At 48.8% G+C, this 27,097-nt stretch overlaps 1 protein-coding gene across 1 annotated transcript in view; it reads left to right on the top strand.

Moving 5' to 3' along the window:
• Positions 1–27,097, top strand: part of bmp5 (bone morphogenetic protein 5) — a 191,820-nt gene that overhangs the window by 132,643 nt on the left and 32,080 nt on the right. Inside the window, exon 3 of the mRNA XM_072498563.1 lies at positions 10,608–10,756. Coding sequence (XP_072354664.1) covers positions 10,608–10,756 — 149 coding nt within the window. The remainder of the gene's footprint in view (positions 1–10,607; positions 10,757–27,097) is intronic.

Below are 27,097 nucleotides of genomic sequence, written 5' to 3' on the forward strand. Positions count from 1 at the left end.
TGGAAAGAGCACCCTACCCAAGCCCACACCACCCTATCCCCATAACCCAGTAGCCCCACTCAACCAACACTAAGGGCAATTTTGGACACTAAGTGCAATTTAGCATGGCCAATCCACCTAACTTGCACATCTTTGGACTGTGGGAGGAAACCGGAGCAGCCGGAGGAAACCCACGCACGCACGGGGAGAACGTGCAGACTCCGCACAGACAGTGACCCAGCCGGGAATCGAACCTGGGACCCTGGAGCTGTGAAGCAATTGCGCTAACCACTATGCTACCGTGCTGCTCCTATTGTGCCATTATTTTTGAAAGGTCACTGCCTTACTCTGTTGATTATTCTGTCAATGTAACTTGATTGTAGATGAGGCCCTCGGGACTCTAAGGTCTTCTGGTCAAACAAGGAGGTTCTGCATCACAGTCACAACCTTCCTGCCCAACTTCACTGCCATCATCTGAGGGCACAAAGGTGGCACCGGTGTTTTTTCAAAATTAAATTTCACTTGTAAATATTTCACGTTACAATTTCACTTTAGTCATGTGTGCATTATCATTATTTGATGAGACTAGCGATGACAGAGAGCTCAATGTGCTGGCACGCCTCATGGCTTTCACAGATTGACGGTTACAGGAGCCTTAGGAACATTTCCTTTCTTCTGGAAGAAACAATGTTGTGTCTTTTGTTCACTCTTTATTGAATGTTCATGTTAGTGTCCAGTGTTGTACTCCCCACTGTTGGACATGGCTGAACTTGCAGGCTTAGATGGCCCTCCCTTCGATTCTTTGTAAAGGACCTTGTCTGAGATCACTCTCAGTGGAGATAATTAACATGTTGATGGTGAGCTCAAAGTTCTGCCAGCCAACACCCTGTGGTGGACACACATGCAGACATTGCTGACATGACCCTTTAGGTGGCACTGAACTTCAGGCCTCTCGTTTTCTTACCTTAACTGACGGCCTCCATGGCCACGACTCCCACCCATCACCCCCCCCCCCCCCCCACTCCCCCTCCCCCCTTACCATTCCACCTAAAACACACAACTCTTTCCACTTCACTCCTCCATGCCTCCAGTCCCACCTTCTGTCCTATCCTGGATCACCCTTCCACTTTTCGATGACCTTCACCCTACTGGACAAACACCCCACTTGCCGGTCTCAAGCCTCCATATAAGCTACCATTCTTCTGCTCCTCTCCGTTGCACCACAAAGTTAAAAAAGAAAGCCGCTGGCATTAGTGCCCCAAGCCACCTCGTACATGTCACCTTTAAACGTTCATGAACTGAGTGCCACGGGGTTCTGATGCACCAATGCTTTCACCTTGCAGGTCAGATTTTATTGACAATGTTTCATATTAATGAGTATTTATGGTATACAGATGTGTAATGGGGTGGCCTAATTTTCCACACATTGCAAGCACTGCAGCTCAACCTATCGCTGGGAAATCGAAACTTCGCACCCCGCCTAATGAAGTCACCCCACACTCCATTTTTCTTGCCCTCGTGCGCTCTATAAAAATCCCCCCATTCATTCAATGGCTTTGTAATTGCCAGGTGATACTGAGGTGACTTATGGCTGAGTGTTCATTTATGTCTTCTTTTTGCTTCAATGTGGTATGGTTTTGTACAAAGATTGTTTTCTTCTCTCTTTTTGATTTCTCGCCCTCCCATGCCCCATTTTAAGGTGAACAACTTCCTCTCAAGCGCAGCCGGGATTGACTAACCTCCCCTTCTGTTGTTCCATGCTGTTTGGGTTTGGCGCACTCAGGACTCAGACTGGTAGCTGACCCTCAAGCTAAATCACTTTCATGTCGGGTGTGTAGCAAAGACTGCTTTGCATCAAAATGACAATGGCAGCAAAATTGGCCTCAAGCACTTTTTTCCCACTCAGCTTTTGCATCAGACACATTGGCTTCAAGGGCCAAAATTAGATAAAGGGCAAAGCTCCCTTTATTTCACTCCAACCATGTGTCTTGCCAACAGATTCATAGACATCAATTCAGACGAGACGCTGAGAGGCAGTGAACCGATGCTTTAATAAGCTAAATATGTGCTGACCTGTAGCTCCTCCCGCACTGCAGGGCTGCCCCAGATCAACAGGCTTTATACATCCACAGCTGGGCGGAGCCACAGGCGGAGCCAACAGCAGCACCAATAATAACATCCCAACAGTACAACAGCAACAACCAATAACAGAACAGCAATAACAATAAGTATATACAGTGGAGATAACGATACTAATTGAACAGTAGAACAATAGTGAACATATATACAATAGCCTTACATAGCCATATGTGGCTCACCACACAGATTAGCCTGAGTTGGCCAGTGAGAGCATTTCCATTTCCTACATCCTTGTCACTTCTTAGTGTCAAAACATTTTTCAGGTTATAGTCTGAACTCAGTACTCATTATTGAACAAAAAGGATGATTCCAAATATTCTTGGAAGGGAAATAACTGGAGTGCGCTGGAACATCCAGAGCTGGAGCTTCTCATGTTGTGAATGAATAATCTGAATAAGTTTCTGCCACAGGCGTTCAAACAGATTGCTTTACCAAATCTTCACGGTGGCACTTTGGTTAGCACTGTTGCTTTAAAGCGCCAGGGTCCCAGGTTCGATTCCCGGCTTGGGTGACTGTCTGTGCGGAGTCTGCGCGTTCTCCCTGTGTCTGCGTGGGTTTCCTCCGGGTGCTCCAGTTTCCTCCCACAAGTCCCGAAAGACATGCCTGTTAGGTGAATTGAACATTCTGAATTCTCCCTCTGTGTACCCGAACAGGCGCCGGAATGTGGTGACTAGGGGCTTTTCACAGTAACCTCATTGCAGTGTTAATGTAAGCCCACTTGTGACAATAATAAAGATTATTATTATTATGGCATTGGTGTTTCTGCAGTAGTCGGAACATTTTGATCACACACTCTTGTTTCTGTTTCAATAAAATAGCCTCAACAAACATAACTATCTCCAATTTTTCACCAAACATATTTCTATTTTAATTTCTTACCTCTTGCTAATGGTGGTATATTCAGGAAAAAGAACGACAAAGTATAACAGAACCAAAGAATGTGACAGTGTAACAGCAAATCCATCTGCCATACTTTAAGTTACGAAAGTCCTCGATTTTTGACATCTGTTCTATAGGATATAATTCTATTTATTGACAGGTAACAGCAAAATCAAAAAGCATACACTGAACAGTCTATTAATCACTCCCAAGATTGGAAATGTTTGTTTTAGGTGGTTACACTTAAAGAACCATCAGAAGAGACAAGTCTAATTAATTATAACCTTTTGAGCAGTTCAAAGAACACACCAGGCATTAGTGAGAGATTTCACATTTCAAACTCCAGAAGAGTTACTAAATACAATTTATTAGGTACTGGTACCCTTTCATTTGACCAGCTCTGGAGAGGTAGGTCAAGGCCACTGCAATTATACAATTGTTGCCATTTCAGATGTACCCATGGGACGTGAGAAATGTTCTCCTTGTGTGGTCATTCTAGTATTTGTAGCATTACCGGATTACAGGGTGACAACGATTGAAGCTGCACAGCAATCTGCATTAGCTGCCGGACAGAGCAATACCAGGTCTTATGTAATTATCAACCGGCTGCCTTTGCAAGACTGTGACATGCTCCAATCCTCAGGGAATGTGGTGGGGGGGGGGGGGGGGGGTTGGGGCATAGGTAGTATTGCAAATTTCTCACATTACATATGTCCCTCTATAGTTGTTGCATTTCTATTTTATGCACTTTCATGGGAAATGTGGGGCCTGCATTTTTTGGAAGGTAGAGTGAAGACATTATGCAGATTTCCCCTGGGGGAAGAACTGGAGAGCAGATCCTGGCTGTCTGCTTTGTGCCCCACTTATAACAAATTGCAAATTCTGACTGGGGAATCGGTCTGCTTGCCGTTCCGAACAATGTAGGCTGCTGTGGGGGGAATTCCACCAGCTTTGGAAGAAATTATTTGGTGATGGAATGGAGCAAGAGTTTCAACCTCATTGATACATTTTGTAGTCTGTTGCTAAATAAATATCTCTGCATGCGCCATGCATTCCACAATGTATTCTGCATGGATGCTTCTTTGCTGTATTAGCTGGGCTAAGTATAAATGCTCTTACCCCTAAGACAGGAAGTAATGGACTTAAACAGCACTCCTACAATCTACGCCGATGTAAATGGAGCAGTTGGCTTTTAACTGAGATTTTGGGTGGAATTTTCTGTTTGAGTAAGTATTGACGTCGGGATTGAATTGCTTGGGTTTCGTGTTCCCGTGCGGGCACCAGTTCCAGAGCAATTCAGGAAATGCTAATGGACCAATACTCTGCCCACGCGAATCTAGTGCAATTCTCATTAGCACCAGCGTCGGAATCGCTGGGGCCAGATTAGGCCCTGGAGACCTAAAAAGCTGGAGCTGCTTATAAGCACTCCACTCCCCACACACTCTCATTCCAGACAAGAAGATGGCACCAAGGAGAGCAGCCCTCCCGTTCACCGATGCAAAGCCTGACCGGTGGAGGAGAGGTGGGTAGGAGGCTATCCTATTCACCAGAGTGAGAAGGAGGCTATCACCCACCAATGTTAACTGGGCCTCGGCAGAGACGGCGAACACCATGAGCCTATCTAGGCGGACGGGCACACAGTGCCAAAAGAAGCTGAACAACCACCTTAGGCCAGCTCGGGTGAGTTACTAACTACAGAGGCCCGGTCACATCCAAGCATCTCACAATGTCCATTATCTGTCCCTTGGGAAAACACGGCCCATAACTGCCAGGAGTGGCAGAAGACTGGAGGGGATGGCCAGACCTTCGGGGTCTCACATCACTGATTTTTCAGCACTGCACTTAGCTGCACCCTCCGTCATCCCAGAGACGATTACCTCATCGGGGCATATTAGTGAAGAGGCTCCTGGGACACTCTCTGGTGTGCACGTCACACATGCTGCGGCACATCAGGTGGAGATAGGAGCATCCGAGAGAGCAGGCAGTCAGAGGACTGTCCGATCCCAGGAATTAGCTGTAGCCCAGACATTCATCTGGAAAGAATGATCCCTTCACTGGTGGAGATGCAGACACAGAGCCAGAGTCTACAGCAACCTTCCAGCGCCTGCAAGGAGGAGCCCTTCAGGTGCAGGAGATCGTGCTGACAAGGTGTGGTGCCCAGGCCAACACTGGATGGGTGGTGGGTGAGAAAGTCACAACCATGGATCAAGACGTCCAAGGCTTGGGGCACACTATACAGTCGATGGTTGAGACTCAAGGGAGCCCAGTGTACATTGCTGCTGCACTCCAGAGCTTGGCCTAGTCACAAAAGGTCTTGGCTGAGGGTGTCGAGAGCATCGGCCGGGTGCTGACTGACCTGGGCCAGTCACAGAGGGACATGACCCAGTCACAGAGGAACATGACCCTGTCACAGAGGGACATAACTGACACCTTGAGGGGCATGACAGGTGCAGAGAGACACGTCGCACTCACTGAGGGTTGCATCCCAGTCTCTTTGTGCTCCATGGCTGAGGGCATCAAGATCCTGGTTGAGATGATAGTGGGCCTCCCGGATTGTCAGCAGCAGGTGATGGTGGAGCCTCCAGAGCTCATTCCAGCCTCACTTCTGTCCCAGGGAGTAGCCTGGAGCCATCGAGCACCCGAAGGGATGAGGAGGTGATGGGGCCTGTGCCAGCTTCCTGCACAGGGGAGGTGCTGGAACACCTCACGCTTCCGAATCACCCCCCACCTGACACTGGCTCATCTAATGGGCAGCGGACAGAACAGGGTGGCACCTTGTCACCTGTGACACCCGAAAATCGGCTGGGTCTATCCAGGCCCTCCAGTGGATAGTCACCAAAGGAATCTCATGTCACAGGGCGAGATACGCAGCAGGCCGCCTTCACATCTGATGTGTTGTCTGGGATAACCCATAGAACAGCGATAGGCCACATAAGTTAAGAAAGTTAGACACCAGTAAAGTTGGCACGGATACAGCACATAGCTTAGAGGTTAGGGGTCAGGTTAAATCGTCACAATTAAACACCTTTGCGCCAAAATTGTGATCTACCTCAATCCTCTGTCTAAACGGTGTGAGGCATGAGCTCGGCTGGTGTAGAGGGTGTGCCGGGTATGGGGGCTGAGGGGTTGTGTGAGATTGGTGGTATGGGATGTGGGTGATGGAAGTTGGCACAGCCAGGGCCCCCAGGATAATTGGACGTTCTACCTGGGGTCACCCACACAGGGGCAGAAATGTGAGGGCACCTTGTAGGACAACTTACCCAGTGAGCGACCCATCAGCACTTACTATCCCCATTGTTTTGTGAAGGGTAGGTCGTGCCTCACAAACCTTATTGAGTTCTTTGAGAAGATGACCAAGCAGGTGGATGAGGGTAAAGCAGTTGATGTGGTGTATATGGATTTCAGTAAAGCGTTTGATAAGATTCCCCATGGTAGGCTACTGCAGAAAATACAGAGGCATGGGATTCAGGGTGATTTAGCAGTTTGGATCAGAAATTGTCTAGCTGGAAGAAGACAAAGGGTGGTGGTTGATGGGAAATGTTCAGACTGGAGTCCAGTTATTAGTGGTGTACCACAAGGATCTGTTTTGGGGCCACTGCTGTTTGTCATTTTTATAAATGACCTGGAGGAGGGCGTAGAAGGATGGGTGAGTAAATTTGCGTGCGGATGACACTAAAGTCGGTGGAGTTGTGGACAGTGCGGAAGGATGTTACAAGTTACAGAGGGACATAGATAAGCTGCAGCGTTGGGCTGAGAGGTGGCAAATGGAGTTTAATGCAGAAAAGTGTGAGGTGATTCATTTTGTAAGGAATAACAGGAAGACAGAGTACTGGGCGAATGGTAAGATTCTTGGCAGTGTGGATGAGCAGAGAGATCTTGGTGTCCATGTACATAGATCCCTGAAAGTTGCCACCCAGGTTGAGAGGGTTGTTAAGAAGGCGTATGGTGTGTTAGCTTTTATTGGTAGAGGGATTGAGTTTCGGAGCCATGAGGTCATGTTGCAGCTGTACAAAACTCTGGTGCGGCCGCATTTGGAGTATTGCATGCAATTCTGGTCGTCGCATTATAGGAAGGATGTGGAAGCATTGGAAAGGGTGCAGAGGAGATTTACTATAATGTTGCCTGGTATGGAGGGAAGATCTTATGAGGAAAGGCTGAGGGACCTGAGGCTGTTTTCGTTAGAGAGAAGAAGGTTAAGAGGTGACTTAATTGAGGCACACAAGATGATCAGAGGATTGGATAGGGTGGACAGTGAGAGCCTTTATCCTCGGATAGTGATATCTAGCACGAGGGGACATAGCTTTAAATTGAGGGGAGATAAATATAGGACAGATGTCAGAGGTAGTTTCTTTACTCAGAGAGTAGTAAGGGCGTGGAATGCCCTGCCTGCAACAGTGGTGGTCTCGCCAACTCTAAGGGCATTCAAATGGTCATTGGATAGACATATGGACGATAAGGGAATAGTGTAGATGGGCTTTAGAGTGGTTTCACAGGTCGGCGCAACATCGAGGGCCGAAGGGCCTGTACTGCACTGTAATGTTCTATGTTCTATTACTGCACACCCCCTCCCCTGACCCCCGACTCCCCAGAGGATATATATACGGCCCCGTGAGATGGAATGGCCAGCACAAATGCAGGGATCACCCGGGCAGACTGTGGAATGTGATCCTGGCCAGGACTCAGTCTTTGTCAAATGATGAGGAGCATCAGAGCTCATCTCACAGTGAGTCATCATCACCCGATGGACAAGACCGAAATAGACTGCCAACCCATGGCCAACACCATGCAGTGATGCTGGCAGGACCCTCGGAGGGGGATGGGAGAGCTGGGGCTGGGGTTAGCGAGACGGGAGGATGGACAGGAGGATGTGAGCCGCTATGGGTGAGTATGGAGGGGTAGGACAGGGTGGTGTAGCTCTTGGTGGCCAGGCCACCTGGAGACGATGAGGTTGTCCCATGAAGAGTGGCCCTGGCACACACTTTGGATGGCCTGATGTGCCTGCTAGGGTTCCATATCCTGGTCCTCCTGGCCATCCTCCCCATCCTCTACATTGGATGAAGCCTGGCATTCTTCCTCCTCCAGCATGTTCCACCTCTGCTGAGTGATGTTGTGCAGGATGCAGCAGGCCACCACGATGTGCAATGCCCTTCTAGGGCTATATTGGAGGCCCCACGAGAGCAGTCCAGGCATCAGAACAGCATCTTCAGGACGCCGATGCACTGCTCAATGACCCTCCTGGTTGCTGCATGGGTGTTGTTCTAGCAGGTATCCACATCGGCCTGGGGCCTCAGGACAGGCGCCATTAGCCAAGACCTCAGCGGAGAACCTTGTCACCCAGGAACCAACCCCTCACCCAAAGGAGCACTTTGAAGGTATCAGGTACTGATGAGTGCGCCAGTCTTTAAGCATCGTGAGCACTACCTGGGTATCAGATGCTGATGTGCATGATGCGGTGGTGGTTGCTCACCAACTGCACAGTCAGGGAGTGGAAGCCCTGTTGATGAAGGGCATCCCCTGAAAAGCCGGTGTGTCCTATCTATCACCCCTGCACATTCCAGCAATAGTGGCGAATCATGCTGCCCTGGATATCTTGGTGGGCTTGGTCCACATGGAAAGTTATATAGTCCGCTACCTGGGCATATAGGGCATCTGTAACAGTGCGGAAGTACCTGTGTGGGATGTCTGAGAGATCCGAGACATGTCCATACTCGGCATCTGGAAAGACCCCATGGCAGAAAGTTTCAGGGCGACCGTCACCTTGATGGCCACCGGGAGCGGGCGTCCTCCTCAATATCCCCGCGGTTCCAAATGCCCCATCACCTGACACAGATGTTGCACTGTCTCCCTGGTTAACGAGAGTCTTCAGCAACATGTTTGTTCCAGCAAGCCCTCGAAGGACAGACGCCGATATGTGGCCTGATGCTGCGCCTCCTGCATACCTCCTCCTCAGCCTGTTGGATAGCCGGCTCCCAGCCCCACTAGCTGGCCCATCCTCTTCCGGGTCAGGCTCTTGTTGTGCAAGGTCCTCCCTGAGCAGTGCCAGTGCCGGCAGCCTCCGTGTGTCTGCAAGGGCAGCTGCGGCCAGCTAGCGTGTAAGCATTCCTGGCTGTCCTCTGAAATTCATTCTCTGCAGCCAGGGGGGAGGGAGGGATGTTCCCCCCAATCCCACCCCACCCCTCAGCCATTCCCCCCGATATGTTGCCTTCCACACTGCATCCCAACTCCATCAGTGTGTGGCACTGGTGAGCCTCTATCCTCACCACTTGTCCCTGTCAACAGAGGTACCGGTGGCTGCCACTACCCATGTAGGCGATAGGCTCTGCGGCCCCTGTCCTGATCCCCCAGTGGGGTCTACTGTGGGTGTCCTCACTGCGTGGGCCATGTATTACTCTGATTGTGCAGTGAAGAGGGTCAAGGTGTACCACCAATCGCCTCCATGCAGGCATGTGCACAGGCAGGGCTTGGAGACAGATGGTGGTCCTGTGGAATGGGCTAACTGATAGTGTCACTGGTGAGGCCTCTGCCCTGAGAGGGTCTGTGTGCCAAGGAGGGTGGCAGCGGCCATGGTACATGTGTCCTTTGTTTGGGGTGAGCTCTGCTGTCCCCCTGGTGGGGCTGCGCTTCTGATGAGTGCACTGAGGAGCGGCAGCACCTGGTGTGTCACTGATTGAGCTTGGCCACACCCATCCCGCTGAGGAGTCAGCTGGGATCTGAGCGTTTCCAGAAGGAAGCCTGGGTGAGCTCCCAAATGACCATAGGCTCTGTGAACATTTCCAGGACACAGTGAGCAGTCAGCAGAGTGAGCTGCCGGGGGCCTGTAAATTGTACCAAATGGGTGCTTTTAAAACAATTACTGCAGCAATGGCGGTCTGTGCCCATTCATTCCAATCCCGAGAGGGACACCCTGAATCTACAGAGCTGTCACCAAGTTGCCCTGCACTACCCCCCCTCACATGACAGCCAACCCAGCATATGCTATAATTTTAAACATTTAAAATTAACTTTTCTTACCTTCTCTCTCTGCCTCAGCAGCCAGTCCCCACTTGTAAATACCTGTAGTGAACCGCGCCCACTTAACTTCCACCTGGGAGGGGTGGAGAAACGCGGAGGCGCGGAGCATACTGGGTCGGACCCGATAAGGAAATGAAAATGCATCCGAATGCCGGTTTTGCATGCCGATACCAGTGTGGGGCAAATCTCGTTGGTGCCTTCAGTGGGAGCCAGAGCATAGCGGTTGGTTCAGCGCCCGGCGCAAACCTCGATTCCGGTCGGATGACCTATTCTCTGCCTGATTGCGATCCACGTTGCCGGCATCGTGGGCCGAAAATCCAGGCGGTTAAAACTGAGACACAATCTGTCCATTGAGGTAGAGGAAAAAGATTCCATGGCACTATTTGAAATTACTCTGGTGTCCCGGGAAACAATTATCCCTTAACCAATATCGGATTGTCTTTGCTCATTGCTAAGTTCGCGAACAAAACAGTCGGGATTGACTGTGCAACACTAAGAGGTGTACTGAAGAAGTGAAATGTGGTATATAAATGTAATTTCTTCTTGCTGTCTAATTGGTTGCATTAGAACTCATTGCCGGCTATATTTTTATTAACCAGGGATGCTGATCTCTTTCTGCTGGATGGCAAGAAGATCCGAGCATCGGATGGAGGATGGCTTGTCTTCGACATTACTGCTACCAGCAATCACTGGGTAGTGAACCCACAACATAATCTGGGCTTGCAGCTTTGTGTGGAAATAATGGATGGTAGGTTATCCCATTGCTGTAACCCAATGGTGGTCGTTCTGAGAACAGCTAGAAAGATCAACTTGGGAACTGTTTGTTCCCATTTTATAATGGGACTATTTTTAAATGCCTTGCATGATTTGTACTCCTTGTGCCCTGGGCAATATGTTCACTGATACCAATGAATAATCACAGAAAACCTGGTGATCATTACACTCTTGTGGGTGGGATCTTGCCATGTGCAAATTGATTTCCGTCAGCGACTATCAATCCAAAATCTTTATTTGGGTGTAAATAGCTTTGGGATGATTTGTGTTTGTGATAGGCGCGATGTGAATGCAGATCTTTCTTTTTTCCAGAGGAAAATAAATTGTTTGAAAAGGCGGGGGAGAGAGGGAGGGGGAATAATCATTTCAGCCACAATAGAGGACCAGCAAACAACTGAGTCAAAGACGTGTGCAAATATTATCCTAAAAAACGTTGCTTATAAAGAAATGATTAATTCTCAGGATGTGGACATCGCTGGTGTTTATTGCCCACCCCCTGGTTGCTGTTGAGAAGGTGCTGGGGCTTCTTCATAAACCACTGAAGTCTGTGTGGTGTAGGTACTCCAACAGTTGGGTGGGATTTTGACAGACTGGTGTTTGACTTGGAGAGGAACCCGAAGGTGATGCAGTTCCCATGCACTTGCTGCCATTGGCCTTCTAAGTGGTGGATGTCACAGGTTTGAGACGTTCTGCCAAAGGAACGTTGCTGAGAAGGGCATGGGAGAGACAGAATGGGCTGAATGGCCTCCCTTTGCGCTGCGACAATTGTGTGGTTCTAAGTTGCTGCAGTCATCCCATTGGAAACACTTGTGTATCAGTGTTGGAGGGAGAGGATGTTGAAAGCGGTGGATGGAGGAGCCGATCTAGTGGGGCTGCTTTGTCGTGGCCGAGCTTCTTGAGTGTTGTTGGAGCTGTGTTCACCCAGGCAAGTACGGAGAGTATTCCATCACACTTCTGGCCTGTGCCTTGTAAATGGTGGACAGGCTTTGAGGAGACATGAGGTAAGTCACTTGCTGCAGAATACTCAGCCTCTGACTGCACTTGTAGCCACAGAACTTATGTGGCTGCTCCAGGTAACTGTCTGGTCAATGGCAACTTCTCCACTCAGTACGTTGATACTGAGGTATCCAGTGATGGTAATGTGAAGTTGTAAGTTGAGGGGACGTTATTAGAGTCTCTCGTGCTGGATGTGGTCATTGCCTGGCATTTGTGTGGCACAAACGTTATTCACAAAGAAAATGTTGAAGTCTTGCTTCATGCGGGCATGGACTACCTCTTCATCAGAGGAGTTGTGAATGGAACTGAACCTTGTGTAATCATTAGTGAACATTCTGATTTCTGACCTTGTGATGGAGGGGAGGTTATTGATGAAGTAGCTGAAGGTGGTTGGGTTTTGGGCACGATCCTGAGGGACTCCTGCAGCAATGTCCTATGCCTCAAGGTCATTGGGCTCCAATATCTTCCATCTTCCATTATGTTAGGTATGACTCCAACCAGTGGAGAGTTTTTCCCTTGATTCGCATTGACTTCTTTTGCACCAGTGCTCCCTGATGCCGCACTCGGTCAAATGTTGTCATGACGTCAACTTCACTTCTGAATTCAGCTCTTTCATCCATGTCTGAACCAAGGCTGGAATGAGGTCAAATGGTTCTGGTAGAATCCAAACTGGACATCGGTGAGCAGGTTATTACTGAGTAAAAGCCCCCTGATAGCTGTTTTGATGACACTTTCCATCTTTTTGATGTTTGAGAGTAATCTGTGCAGGAAAATGTCCAGATTGGGTTTGTCCTGCTTTTCTGTGCAAAGGCCATACTTTGGTAATTTTCACATTTCTGCGTAGCTGCAGCTGTAGTAGAACAGCTTGGCTCGGGGAATAGCTAGATCTGAAGCAGAAGACTGCTGGAATGTTGCCAGGACCCATGTCCTTGGCTGCATCCAGCGCACTCAGTCGTTCCTTGATTTCACATGGAGTGAATCAAATTGGCTAAAGACTGGCATCTGTGATGATGGGACCTCAGGAGGAGGCCGAGGCAGACCATTCACTCGGCACTTCAGGTTGGGGGTAATTAATTTTTGTCACTTGCTTGTCGGGCGTCATCATTGGTGAGGGTGGGGATGTTTGTGGAGTCTCCTCACCCTGTATGTTTTTAACCCTCCAACACCATTCATCACTGGGTGTGACAGAACAGAGAGCTCTGATCAGATCCATTGTTGAATCAATTAGCTCTGTCTTAGCTCTGGTCAAGGCAATAAATGCTGGCCAAGCCAACGATGCCAACATCCCATGAATGAATTTTAAAAATCATCTTTCTAATGAAAGATCATTAGCCAGAAATGTTAACTGTTTCCCTCTCCACAGATGCTGACAGTTACTGCAGATTTCCAGTCTCTTCTGTTTTGATTTTTATTTGTAGCTTACTGCTTCTGCATTTAGCTTGCATGTCGACCTAGGTTGTGCCTTCACCAGGTTGGTATCTCATTTTCAGGTATGCCTGGACATGTTCATGGGACCTGGCTTAGTCCCCTGGCTTGATGGTAATGGAGATGTGAGCCAGGCCATTAGATTATAGATTGCGCTGGAATACAGTTTTACTGAAGCTGATGGCTCACAATGCCTCATCGGTGTCCGGTTTTGAGCAACTCCGGCTATTTTTAAATTAGTTCATTTATCACAATGGTAGTGCCACGTGACACAATGAGGATAGCCTCGGCACGCTGATGGGATTTGGTCTCCATGATGATTGTGCGGTAATCAATCATACCAAATTGTCGTGGACAGGTGTGAAAGTTAGATCAGTGAGGAAAACATCGAGTAGGTTTTTCCTTTGTGTTTGTTCTCTTGTCTCCTGCTGCAAGTCCAATCTGGACTATGCCCTTCGCACGCAGCCAGCTCAGTCAGTAACAGTATAACCAAGACACTATTGGTGATGGACATTGAACCCCCCACTCAAAGTACATTCTGTGCTCCCGGTGACCTCAGTGCTTCCTCAAGTGCTGTTCAACATAGAGGAATAGTGGGATTCTCTGATCCTGAGGCTGTGTTAACGCCGTCGGAAACGCCGTCGCGTCAACACGGCCCCATGATAAGCAATTCTGGCCCCTACTGGGGGCCAACAGGGGACTGGAGCGATTTATGCCGCTCCAGCTGCTGATCCGGCCGTGGAATGGGCGCGGGGGGATGCGCGTGTGCGCAGTGGGTCCGGCGCGAACCAGTGCATGCGCAGTCCCACCAGCGCGATATCCGCGCATACGCAGTGTCTCCCTTCTCCGCGGCTTCCCCGACCCAACATGGCACAGGAGTACAGGCGCCAGCGCGGAAGAAAGGAGGCCAGGAGACAGAGAGGCCGGTCTCGGTGGGTCCTGATCGCGGGCCAGGCCACATCGGAGGCCCCCCGCCCCCCCCCCCAGGGTCGGACCCCCCCTCCCCCCCTCACAGGCCACTCCTGGACCCTTCAACGTCGAGGTTCCTGCCGGCTCAGAGCATGTTAGAACGGCGCCGGTGGGACTCGGGTTTTTCTTACGGTCCCGTGTGGGCCGGAGAACTACAGAGGACAGCTAATTAAGAGTCAATCACATTGCTGTAGGACTGGAGTCACACAGACATAGAATTTGATAAAGTTTTTCAGCACAGAAACAGGCCATTCAGTACTGATGTCCCATGTGACATCCTCCACCCCATTTCATCAAATCCTTGGGATTTATCCTTCTGTTCTTTTCTCCTTCATATACTTATTTAACTTCTGTTTAAACACACCGATGCTATTCATCACAAACACTCCATGTGGCTGGGGTTTTTATGTTATTCTGTGGGCATCACTGGCACATCACCAATGGCCCATAAGTCAACCACTGCTGAACGTCTGGGGTGGAATGTAGGCCAAACCTTCCCTAGAGGACTCCAGTGAACCAGATCGGGTTTTATGGAAAGTGATAATAGACCACGGGGTGGAGTTGCTGGAAAATTCCGGCCTAGTTTTCCATTCCAGATTTATTTTTAAATCATTAACTGAATTTAAATTCAATCGGTTGCTGTGTTGGGATTTGATCCTGTGCCCTAAGGAAATTGGCCTGAGCCTCTATATTGCTGGCACATTAACATTACTATTGTGCCACCATTTCCTTGCTCTCCCCGGTAAATAGCCTTCTCCTCAGTTTCTTGCAAGTCACTGGCTCATAGGACATGTTGGGTACGAATGGCAGCTTTCATTCCCACAGGACATTAATCAACCAATCACATTTTTGAATGTCACAATCTAATTTTACTGATAATCGTCTTTTACTTCCAGGTTTCACTGTATTTTTTATTTGAATTCAGATTCTCAACCTGCCATGGTCACATTCTCGGAGTTGCTCATCCACTTCTAGGCCGGGATTCTCCATTAACCGGCGGGCGGGCTGTACCGGGTCAGGTGTGCTAATGATATGCCAACGGCATTTACCGTACGTGCAAAGTGGACCACATTGACTGGCCATTGAGGCACCAGAGAATTTGCGATTTGGCGTGAAACTGCCACCCGCCATGATTTCGGCAACAAAACTGATTCTCCGCTCAATTGCATTTCCCAAATCCGGCTGCGTCCAACAGAGTCCCACCCATGACTTGGCAGAGCAGGTCAGTCCTGGGGATCTCTCTTTGATCAAACACTGTCCTTATACTGCTCCCAATATGGTGTCAGCAAAGAATCCTAGAATATTGACCCAAAGACAATGAATAAAAAGGTAAGTGTCCAAATAAGGTTCAGCGGCACTTTCCCAAGAAACGACAATGTGTAATTTTGGGCGCGAAAACCGGTGCAAATCACGTTGCCTGTTCCGATGCAATTACCATCACAATTCCCCCTCCCCAACATTGCAGGCATCTGGGGCGGGATTCTCCGACCCCCCGCCGGGTCAGAGAATCGCCGGGGGGGGGGGTGGCGTGAATCCTGCCCCGTCGCTCCGACGCTGGCTGCCGAATTCTCCGCCACCGATTTTTGGGTGGGGGCCGGGATCACGCCGCGCCGGTCGGGGGCTTTTGGCAGCGGCCCCCCTGGTGATTCTCTGGGCCCCGATGGGCCGAGCGGCCGCCCGTTATCGGCAAGTCCCGGCGGGACCTGGCTTAGAGGGCGGCTTGCGGAGTCCTCTTGGGGGGTGGGTGCAGGGGAATCCGGCCCCAGGGGGGGTCCCCACGGTGGATTGGCCCACGATCACAGCCCACCGACTCTTTCCCTCCGCGCCGGCTCCGCGATTGCCGGCGCGGAGAAGAAACCTCCTGCTCATGCGCAGGAAACACGCCAGCGGTTCTGTGCATGCGCCAGAACACGCTGCCGCTCCTGCGCATGCGCCAACTCGCGCCAGCCGGCGGAGGCCCTTCGGTGCCGGTTGGCATGGCGCCAACCCCTCCAGCGCCCCGGAAGTGCGGAGGATTCATGCCACTCTTTGGCGCCGGTACGGACCACCCCTCCAATTACGGGAGAATCCCGGCCCTGGACTTCAGTGCTGACACCCTCACCATCATCCTCACTGGCATCAACGCCTCCTTCCAAGGATCACTGGTCTCGGGCCCTTTCAAAGAGACTCCCTTAAGGCCCTGCCCCCTTTTTGCCAGCAAATCCCCCTCCCACCCTTCCAGCCTGCATCTGGCCCCTTTCTTCAATCGCCAGTACCAGCATGCCCCCGGCCTCAAGTGAGCGACATCCCGCTATGGGGTCATCAAATGCCTCCCCCCCCCCCCCACACTTCATGCACCACCTCTTCATGCCACCCCGCCCTACATGTCCCCCCACCACCTTTATGGCCACATCCTCTTTCAGGCCCCATCCCTTGGCAATGCTTCCAGCACCCTGGCAGTGCCAACTTAACACTGCCAGAGTGCCAAGGCACCTGCCATGTCTCCGATCACTGGGCACTCCAATGGCCTCCGAGTCCCACTGGCCTCACCTGCACCAGTGGGAGGGAGAATACCAGGATCCAGGAGAATTCAGCTCTCAACTGCCAAAGTATATTTAAATGCTTATTTAAATATGCTAATCTGGTTCATGCCCATCGAGCATGTGAACCAGATTGTGTCAGCTGTAATGGGCCGAGAGTATCACGTTCCATTCACCATCCGACGTGAACCCCATTTCGAGCTCACCCACTCTTCTCCCAGCATAGTGGGATATGCACTGGGCACAACGTGCTGGTGCTGCCTGACATATTCTTTATTTGCACAGTAACAATTTCTATAACTTGCTCCCACTGCACGATACGTCTAGACTAGGAAGGACCCAGAATCAGTTGCTCGTCTGTGTTGGCCTAATTGTTCTGATTGTGAAGTAGTTGATTTTTAGATCTCAGTGCCTAAGTAGTGATGGAAAGGAAAAGACAATTGAAGTTCCCACTCACATTTATTATCAAGGGATGCCTGATGGCAAAGTGCACATACGTGGACCATAGGCATGAGGAGAGCTTCAGAATATCACCTGGGTAAAGTATTAATGGGAGGGCTGACGGTTTCCATGGATGAGTCAAGTATTTTAAAATAGGCCGGGAGGGGGTGGGAATTGTCGGGGTTTGGGTGAGTTGGGCTGGGGGTGGTAGACAGGGAATGCAATACAGTCACTGGGAAAGATTTTAACAGGAGTGGTTTCCAGGGAGGTGGTGGGTTGGAGTGATGATTAATATAGTCCAATACTTGGCAAATCTTGGCGCATGTTTTAAAACACTAACGTAACACATTGAAGCAAACAATTCTTCTCGCCGTACGTTTCATAATTATATGTTTTTTGTGGATTGCATTTTAATTTATCTGGAATAATTTCTAAGACTTCAATGGCCATCATTTAAAGGGACCATTCCTAAATCTACAGCTAACTATCATCAGAGGGGACAGAGTGTCGGACAAATGCTCCTCTTCTCACCCCCAAACATGGGTTATGTCCTGCTGTCCATCCAGCTCTATATCCTGCTATTGGACTGCAGATTTCCTGAACTACTTTTGTTCATTTGTGACTCTGCTAAGTTTTTTTTGGTCACTGAACGTTTGTTTTAATCACTTGAAAAAATCAGTGGCACTTTAGGCAAGTCCCAAACCCTGTGGTTACAGTAACAGTCACTGAAGCATTTAGTTAGCTGTCTCTGGTACTTTGTTCAATATTATCGGCTATATATACAAACTGTCAACTTCTTCCTTCACTCTCATTTGTAAATGATTGTTACGGCATATCTCCCAGTTAAACTTGTTTACACTGAGTTCCGGCCTAAGGAACACAGTGTGGTACAAGAGCTGAAACAGATGCAGCAGAAATAATTACGGCGTAGTTTTTGGCGTTGATCTCGGTCATATCCATCATTGTGTTTCTTTCACAACTGACAGGAACGATGGCATTTATTGTCTTATTACAAACATTCGTGACCACGAGCGATGTGGCTTCATGATAAATGTAAAGTGACTGAACTAATCAAGGACACGATGCACTAATAAGAACATAAGAACGAGAAGCAGGAGTCGGCCATCTGGCCCTTCGAGCCTGCTCCGCCATTCAATGAGATCATGGCTGATCTTTTGTGGACTCAGCTCCACTTTCCTGCCCAAACACCATAACCCTTTATTCCTTTATTCTTCAAAAAACTATCTATCTTTATCTTGAAAACTTTTAATGAAGGAGCCTCAACTGCTTAACTGGGCAAAGAATTCCATAGATTCATAACCCTTTAGGTGAAGAAGTTCCTCCTAAACTCAGTCCTAAATCTGCTTCCCCTTATTTTGAGGCTATGCCCCTAGTTCTGCTTTCACCCACCAGTGGAAATAACCTGCCGGCATTTATCCTATCTATTCCCTTCATAATTTTATATGTTTCTATAAGATCCCCCGCATCTTTCTAAATTCCAACGAGTACAGTCCCAGTCTACTCACCCTCTCCTCGTAATCCAACCCCCTCAACTCTGGGATTAACCTCGTGAATCTCCTCTGCACACCCTCCAGCACCAGTACGTCCTTTCTCAGGTAAGGAGACCAAAACTGAACAGAATACTCCAGGTGTGGCCTCACTAACACCCTATACAGTTGCAGCATAATTTCCCTAGGCTTAAACTCCATCCCTCAATGAAAGACTAATTTCAGTTTTCAGAAAAGTGAGGGTAAAGTATAAGAAATAGCGTTTTGTTTCTATGTCCAACGGGTTCAATCTCGCATAAGGCGAGGCATATTTACAGAGTTCTGATTCACCCCTCGTATCCGTGTTGGAAAGCTTCATATATATATTGCACTGTCTTGACACAGGCCAACGTGGTAGCGATTTTGCATATTTTATCGCTGAAATATTATTGACGTGAATGACAAATGAACTTGTTTGCAGTTGGCCCAGGTAAACTCCATCCACTTCTTCAGATCATAGCAACCTCCATGTAAACAGGCTGACAGTATAGCTGGGTTTAATGTTTCTTCCAAAGGAGAGCAACACGAACAACGCAGCGTTCCCTCTGTAGATCATGTGCTGAAGTCCTGGGATAGGCTTCAAAGGCACACGGTGGAATTTTCCAGTCCGCCAGTGGTGGTGGGCACTGTGGCGGGCGAAACCGGAACATCTGGAGAGCGGCCAAAAGTCAACTGGTTCTTGGCCGCTCCACAAGTTTTTCTGTCCCACCCGAAACTATTCCATTGCTGTTGAGGCCGGAAACCCTGGTCACAGTCTTTAACTCAGAGGTCAGAGAGCTGGCATAAGAGTCAAGCTGACAATCTATTGAAGGTTGCTGATCAATGAGAAGCTGTTTTCATCAGCGTCTTCTTGAGCAAAACTTGTATAAATTTCAAGGGCATTTCATAACAAGTCAAAACAAGCTATTCAACTCTTATACAGGTCATTAAAATAGGTGCAGCTTTGGGCATCTTGCCTGCAAAAGGACATTGATGGATTAATTGATTTTAAGGCAAAAATGAGCAGAAGATGAAGAGGTGAGTCTCATCTTTAACATGATGAGAGGCAAAGATAAGTGCAGATTTCAGTGTCAATTCAATTGGACTATGAACATAGACTGAGAGGGCAAATTTAACATGTGAGTGGGATGAGGAAAATAATGCAATCCAACGCTGTGTCATTATGGAACAGAGTTCTCTAGCAATGCAGTGGATTCATCCCTTCAAATAGGAAGTAGATTCATAGAATCACATAGCGCAGTAGGAGGCCTGTGCTAAAACAGTTATATAATTAGTACCATCACCGTGCTCTTTCCACACAGCCCAGGAAATTTTACCTTTTTAATTATTTCGCCACTTTTTGAAATTTATTTGCTTCGTCCTCACTTTCTGGCAGTGCATTCTGGATCATATCAATGCACTGATTTTAAAAAACCTTCCATGTTCAAATGCAGCAAGACCTGGACAATATCCAGGCTTGGGCTGACAAGTGGCAAGTTACATTCATGCCACATAAGCCGGGCAATGGCCATCTCCAATAAGAGAGGATTTAACCATCGCCCTTGACATTCAATGGCACTACCATTGCGGAATCCCCGACTATCAACATTTTTTGGGGGGGTTACCGTTGGGAATTTCCCCTCCAACTCACTCACTCATCATCCTGACTTGGAAATATAGAATCATAGGATAGAATTTATAGTGTAGAAGGTGGCCATTCGGCCCATCGAGCCTTCACTGGTCCTTATAAAGAACACCCTCCACACTACCCCCGGAACCCAGTAACCCCACCTAACTATTTTCTTTTGGACACTAAGGGCAATTTATCATGGCCAATTCACCTAACCTGCACATCTTTGGACTGTGGCAGGAAACCGGAGCACCCAGAGGAAACACACGTGGACACGGGGGAGAACATGCAGACTCCACACAGACGTGACCCAAGCCTGGAATCGAACCTGGGACCCTGGAGCGGAGAAACAACTGTGCTAACCACTGTGCTACCGTGCCACCCCAAATAATATTCCCTATCTCATTCAATTCAATCAATTGGGAAAGGCAAAAGATGCCTTATAGAATTTACAGAATCCTCTGCACCCTACTTAAGCCCACACCACCACCCTATCCCCGTAACCAGGAACCCCACCCAATCATTTTGAACACTAAGGGGCAATTTAGCATCCACGATGCACCTAACCTGCACATCTTTGGACTGTGGGAGGAAACTGGAGCACCTGGAGGAACCCCACGCAGACACAGGGGGAAAGTGCAAACACCGCACAGTCACCCGAGGCCAGAATTGAACCCGGGTCCCTGGAGCTGTGAGGCAGCAGTGCTAACCACTATGCCGCCTTGGACTGTGGCAGGAAACCCCACCTTCCTTCACTGTCACTGGGTCATAATGGTGGAACTCTCTTCCTAACAGCACTGTGGATGTACCTCTACCTCACCTCATGGATTGCAGCGGCTCAAGAAGGCAACTCACCACAACCTTCTTAAGGGCAATTAGGGGTGGGTAATAAATATTGACCTAGTCAGTGACACCCACATCTCATGAACGAATTAAAAAATAAATTCACTCTCCCCACCCACCTAAAATCCTGCCAGCGAGAGGACGTAAAATTCTGGCCATGGTGTAAAATCTGACTTCAAGAAACTACTTGATCTGTTCTTGAACTCTTTTTACCCTGATACTTTAACCATAAAGTCAAAAACTATAGTCAATATATGGTCAAAGTTTAAGCACAGCAATTTATACATGATATTTTAATTTTGAAATATTAACAAAAGCATCTACATTTATTTTCATCAGCAGTGTGAAGCCTTGTCACCACATTGAAGGCAGCACTTCCTTGGTAACGTGTTTGTAGTAGAATTGTGTGATATTGGGAAATGGAAGAGTTTCAATTCCAGAATCAGGTGGTTTGGCGTTAGGTAGGGTTTTAAAATGTTAAAGAAAAATCTTAAACTTGAACCTAAACTACCTCGTACCTGTCCATATCCTTCACTGAAATATTTTACTGACCAACTGATTTCCAGGGTCTCATGAAACCTGACAGTTGAAGAAAGGCAAGGATTGTTATTAACTGTTTCTCCAATGCTACTTGTGGGCAGCAAGAAGCAGAGGGTTTCTTCTCTGCTTCTCACTCTGCAGCCAGCCACTAACCCACTGATCGGACTGTAACCTGATCTCCCCTCAAAATCACAATGTCCCCCTGTAATAGCCCGCACGGGACCTATGGTGTGAGAATTATTAACTTCCCCCGTGGTCCTTGTCAAGTGCAGGTTCCCCTGCTAGGGGCTAAGAATCTCCATTAGCGCAGTGATTAGCACTGTCGCTTCACAGCTCCAGGGTCCCGGGTTTGATTCCCGCATGGGTCACTGTCTGTGTGGAGTCTGCACGTTCTCCCTGTGCTCGGGTGCTCCGGTTTCTTCCCACAAGCCCCGAAAGACATGCTTGTTAGGAAATTTGGACATTTTGAATTCTCCCTCTGTGAACCTGAACAGGTGCCAGAATGTGGCGACTTGGGGATTTTCACAGCAACTTCATTGCAGTGTCAATGTAAGCCTACTTGTGACAATAATAAAGATTATTATTATTAACCTCTGTATAAAAGGTTGGCCAATACGGCACTGACCAGAACAGGAACCCTGTAGGAATGAACCAGGCAGTGTAAATATTGTGTGTAACTAAAACAACTTTTCTTTATTTTAGTCGTTGTGGAATCCCCGTGCTTTATAAAACCCCCAACCCAGGTTTTCTGATCCCAGCCTTTCTGATCTCTCCCTCTACTCTGCTCACTGGCTGATACCTCTGATCTACCACCATGAATCTTCCAATCTACTCCAGGCACTCCCAATCCTTCTCTGACCCACCTATCTATTCTTCCACCTCCAGGTTTCTGATCCCACCCAGCCAGGAAATGGAAGCAACAAGTGTTCATCAGACCCTGCCATTAATTTTCACAGCACCCAAGTACAAAACTACTCCCACTGCCCTGTTGTTTCTGTGCTGTTTTCCTCAAAACATGGTAAACTTTCTCTGCAAAGATGCATTCACAATTTCACTCCATCATCAACCGGAGGAACTCGTCCCAAATGCATTTACAATTCTGCTACGAACAGTTTCCCTCTACATTCTCTTCCTGAATTGAATGCGTACATGCCGCATGACACAGGTCTGTTGTAAATCAGTCTTTGAGGCCGATTAGGAGTTGGAACTATTTGTCTCAAGTGGATGTAAATAATAAGCAGAATGAAAAGTAAAGGTCACAACATTGCTTACATTAATGGTCACTGCAACATTGCAGTAGCACACACCAAAAGGTCAAACTATACTCTCTGGGAATTCAGTTCGTGAAGAGTTGCACATTTCGTTTTTGCAATATAAATAAAACGTAACTTCACAAATACAATTTTATACCAAAACTGTTAAATTAGGGATTCAGTTTCTTAGACTGTTTGGTTTCTACCTTACTTTGATTGGAATCCAGTTTAGTTAAATCAACAACCAGATTGCTGAACATACCAGAGCTAATTTTGGACTCGCTCCAGCACTCCAGTGATGTTTCCTTGTGTAACACATGGTCAACTTGGATCCGATGGATTAAATACCCTCATTCTGTGTTGTAATGATTCTCGTTCTTCTATGAGCTGTCCTGCACTGGCTCAGGACATTGGCAAAGTATGCGCCAGAACCAGGTGCGGTTAATGTTTCTCATTGGTCGCTGCCTTGGTGGATGGCTGAAGACACCAAAAGACCCATTTTGAATATACAATGGGAGGGATTCTATTACCTAGGGCAGGTAGGAGGCAGGCTCGAGAGGGTTAAGTTGTATAAAATGGAAAATCCGACCTCCAAACATGAACTTGCCTACCTCTGGTTTAACATTGGATGGTACTCGAGGCCTGACCCAGGGTGGAAGGGGGGTGCCTGGAACTGGGTTCAGCAGTGGCAGCTATCTCAAACCAGCGGGTGTCTGGTCAGTTCCAGGCAGGGAAGAGTGGCAGGAGGAGACCATCAGGGAAGAAAGGGAAGAGGAATAAGGGCAAGGAAGGGAGGGAATAAGAGGTTTGGGCAGGGGGGTTGGGGGGGGGGGGGGAGAGGGTAGGAAAGGAATGATGGAGGGGAGGGATCCAGGAAAGACTGAGGGTGAGAATGTGTTGGGGCAGGGAAAAGGGGGGGAGAAGGTCCAGGCAGTGAAGAGGGGAGAAGGGGTCAAGACAGAGCTGAGGGGATGGAGGAGTCCCGAGGTATCCAGGTATAGCAAGACCTGTTCATGCTAGTTTCCTCTTTCAGCTGATGCCCGTGCATAGCTTCTATCCCCTCACTTGGGCTCATGAATGATACTTCGAAGATAAACAATATTTAGCATCAGACGTTAAACATAAATACAAACAATATTAGATTCACAAACATCATTAGATCTTTAAAAAGCTATTTAAAATTTCCCACTTTTCACCAAACTTCCACACTCTGTTCAGAGTTGCAGTCAGGTCATTGATGAAGCATCTGAAGATGGTTGGGCCAAAGACACTTTCCTGAGGAACACCTGCAGTGTGTTAATCATCCCGGACTGAGATGATTAATCTCCAACCACCGGAACCATCTCCTTTTGTGCCAGTGGAGTGTCTTCCCCCTGATTTCCATTGATTCCAGGTTTACCAGGGCTTCTTGATGCCATACTAGGTCAAATGCTGCCTTGATGTCAAGGGCAGTCACTATCACTTCACCTTTGGAACTCAGCTCTTTTGTCCATGTTTGAACCAAGGCTGTAATGAGGTCAGGAGCTGAGTGACCCTGGCAGAACCCAAACTGAGCGTCCGTGAGCAGGTTATTGCTGAGCAAGTGCCACTTGGTTGCACTATTGATGACACCTTATTGATGAATTGAAAGTAGACTGATGGGGCAATGATTGGCTGGTTGGATTTGTCCTGGGTAGAGTAGGTACCTCGGCAATTTTCAACGTTGCCGGGTAGATGCAAGTATTGTCGATATGCTGGAACAGCTTGGCTAGGGGTGCAGCATGTTCTAGAGCACAAGTCTTCAGGACCATTGCTGGAATATTGTCAGGGCCCATAGCCATTGCAGCATCCAGTGCCTTCAGCCGTTTCTTGATATCATGTGGAGTGAATCGTATTGGCTGAAGACTGGCATCTGTGATGCTGGGGACCTCTGGAGGAGACCAAGACACTTCTGGTATTACAAATGCTTTAGCCTTGCTTTTCGCATTGATGTATTAAGCTCCCCCAACATTGAAAATTAGGATATTTATGGAGCCTCCACCTCTTGTGAATTGTTCAATTGTCCACCACTGTTCGTGACTGGATGTGGCAGGACTACCAATCTTAGATCTGATCCGTTGGTTGTGGGATTTTTTTGCTCTGTCTAGCACTTGCTGCTTATGCTGTTTGGCAGGCTGCAGTCCCATGTTGTAGCTTCACCAGGTTGACAACTGATTTTTAGGTATGCCTGGTGCTGCTCATGGGATTCCCTCTGGGATTCTGCCCGCATCCACCAAACAGCTAATCAGGCAAGGCCTTAGGCAGGAAGCCCATCTTTGCCTGAATTGAGGTCCTTATATGGCCAATTAATGGCCACTTAAGGGTTGTTTCCCACCCATGCTCAATTTGTGGGCAGCAGGTAGATTGAACCTTCATTGGGGAAACCTGAAACACAACATAACATCTAGAGTTGGGGGACACCACCATCAGTGCCCCCTTCTGATGTTTGGTGCACCCCCTGCCCACCATTAAGGCCTGATCTCCAGACCTCCCTCTGCCATGTCCTCTCCCCCCTAGTCCTTGGTTTCCCAGTGACAGCCCCAAGGCCTTCCCTACCCTCCCCACCCCTGGGATGCCTTGAACTTATCTGGACCTCCGGTTCCCGGCCTTCGGGTGGAAACTCACCAAAAAAATCACAAAGTGCCAGTTTCGGTGAGAAAAATGGTACCATTCCTGCCAGCGGCGGGAAATCTTACGGAATATTAAGCCCCTTAAACAAATGTTATTTTCTTCACATGATGTCCAGCTTGTTCTCTCGCCCCGGGATAGCTATCTCGTCATTCAGTGGGCTGCTCCATTTAAATGCCTGCCCAGCACTTATTCCAGATCCAATCAGGAGGATGGCAGCCAGGAAGACTGCTCCAAGATTCTCGGAGAGAGTCCTCACCAGACTCCTGGATGGAGTGCAGCAAAGATGGGACCCCAATAACTACGCCCACCCAGCAAGGTGACCACACACCTGGGAGGCAGTGGCTGTGTTACTGCCAGCTCCCTGCAGAAGAGGACAGGGCAGCATGCCACAAAAAAATGAATGACCTTCGCGGCCAAGGCAAGCCTGTCACATCCAGTCTCTCACTAAATCTCCTCATGCACTCCTTGCACCTCCAAGGTGATCGCTTACCCAGCTAATTGGTGGGTTGCCAATACCTGTCTCGGGGCCCTATTTCTCCCCACCCCAATCCCCATGGTGCCCCCAATATCTACTCAACTCCTCACATTTCCACTCCCACTCATGCTGCACACATGCTACTCCTCAACCATCTGAACTGGCAGGAGTCCCACCTACAAGCTACCCATCTGTGTCATGACAGGACAATCGCGAGCACAACAGGCGTAAGCGGGCACAGCCACATGGAGTGATGTCTGAGTTCCGATACCTCACACCATTTGTGCTGGCTGGGGAGGAGCAAGACCGTGGCATACAGAGGGCGAAGTGGGGGTTTTCAAACAAAAGTGAGAGCCCTCAGGACACACAGGGCGTAATATAACGACCGCGTCGCGCCGGGAACAAATCCGAGCGAGGTGGCCTAGGACCATGGAGCCCATGAAAGCCTGCTGCTTTCCGCGTCCTGAGGCCTTTGATGCCCCTGGCGGGAGTCCTCTGGAGGCTCTGGGGCTGGAGGGCCCCGGCCCACTTGCCGGAGGCATATTTCTTGCCATGCCACCATGTTCCACATGTGGATCCCGAGACTCGCCGTTGTCAGAAGTGGGATGCACTCGGGAGAGCTGGCAAACGCTGCCGTCACCCCGTTAAGGTCGGTCTCCAGGACTTCTTCCTCTCGGTCCGTGCCCGTAGGGCCCTGGGGGTCACCCTGGGACGGAGTGGCAACTGGATTAAGCTTAGCCTGGGGCCGTCTATTCAGGAGACCCTGGGGGTGTCCAACCCATCTGACACCCCCTTCTTGTGAACAACACACTTCAGTTCCAGCACATGGAGGAGAATAGCACTATAACACCCATGTTGCCCGAAAGGGCCAGGCTCCTCAAGGGATGCCCACCAAGGTAACAGGACATGGCAGGCAGCAGGCCACCTCAACCTCACCTGAGGCCCCTGGGTGTATACCTAGACATAGCAGGAGGGTGAGGAAGAGTAAGAAACTGTGGGCACCTACTGGGCCTGGGAGAACATAGGCAGATTGGATTGGATTTATTTAT

The sequence above is a fragment of the Scyliorhinus torazame genome, chromosome 4, assembly GCF_047496885.1.
Source record: "Scyliorhinus torazame isolate Kashiwa2021f chromosome 4, sScyTor2.1, whole genome shotgun sequence".
Lineage (NCBI taxonomy): Eukaryota > Metazoa > Chordata > Chondrichthyes > Carcharhiniformes > Scyliorhinidae > Scyliorhinus > Scyliorhinus torazame.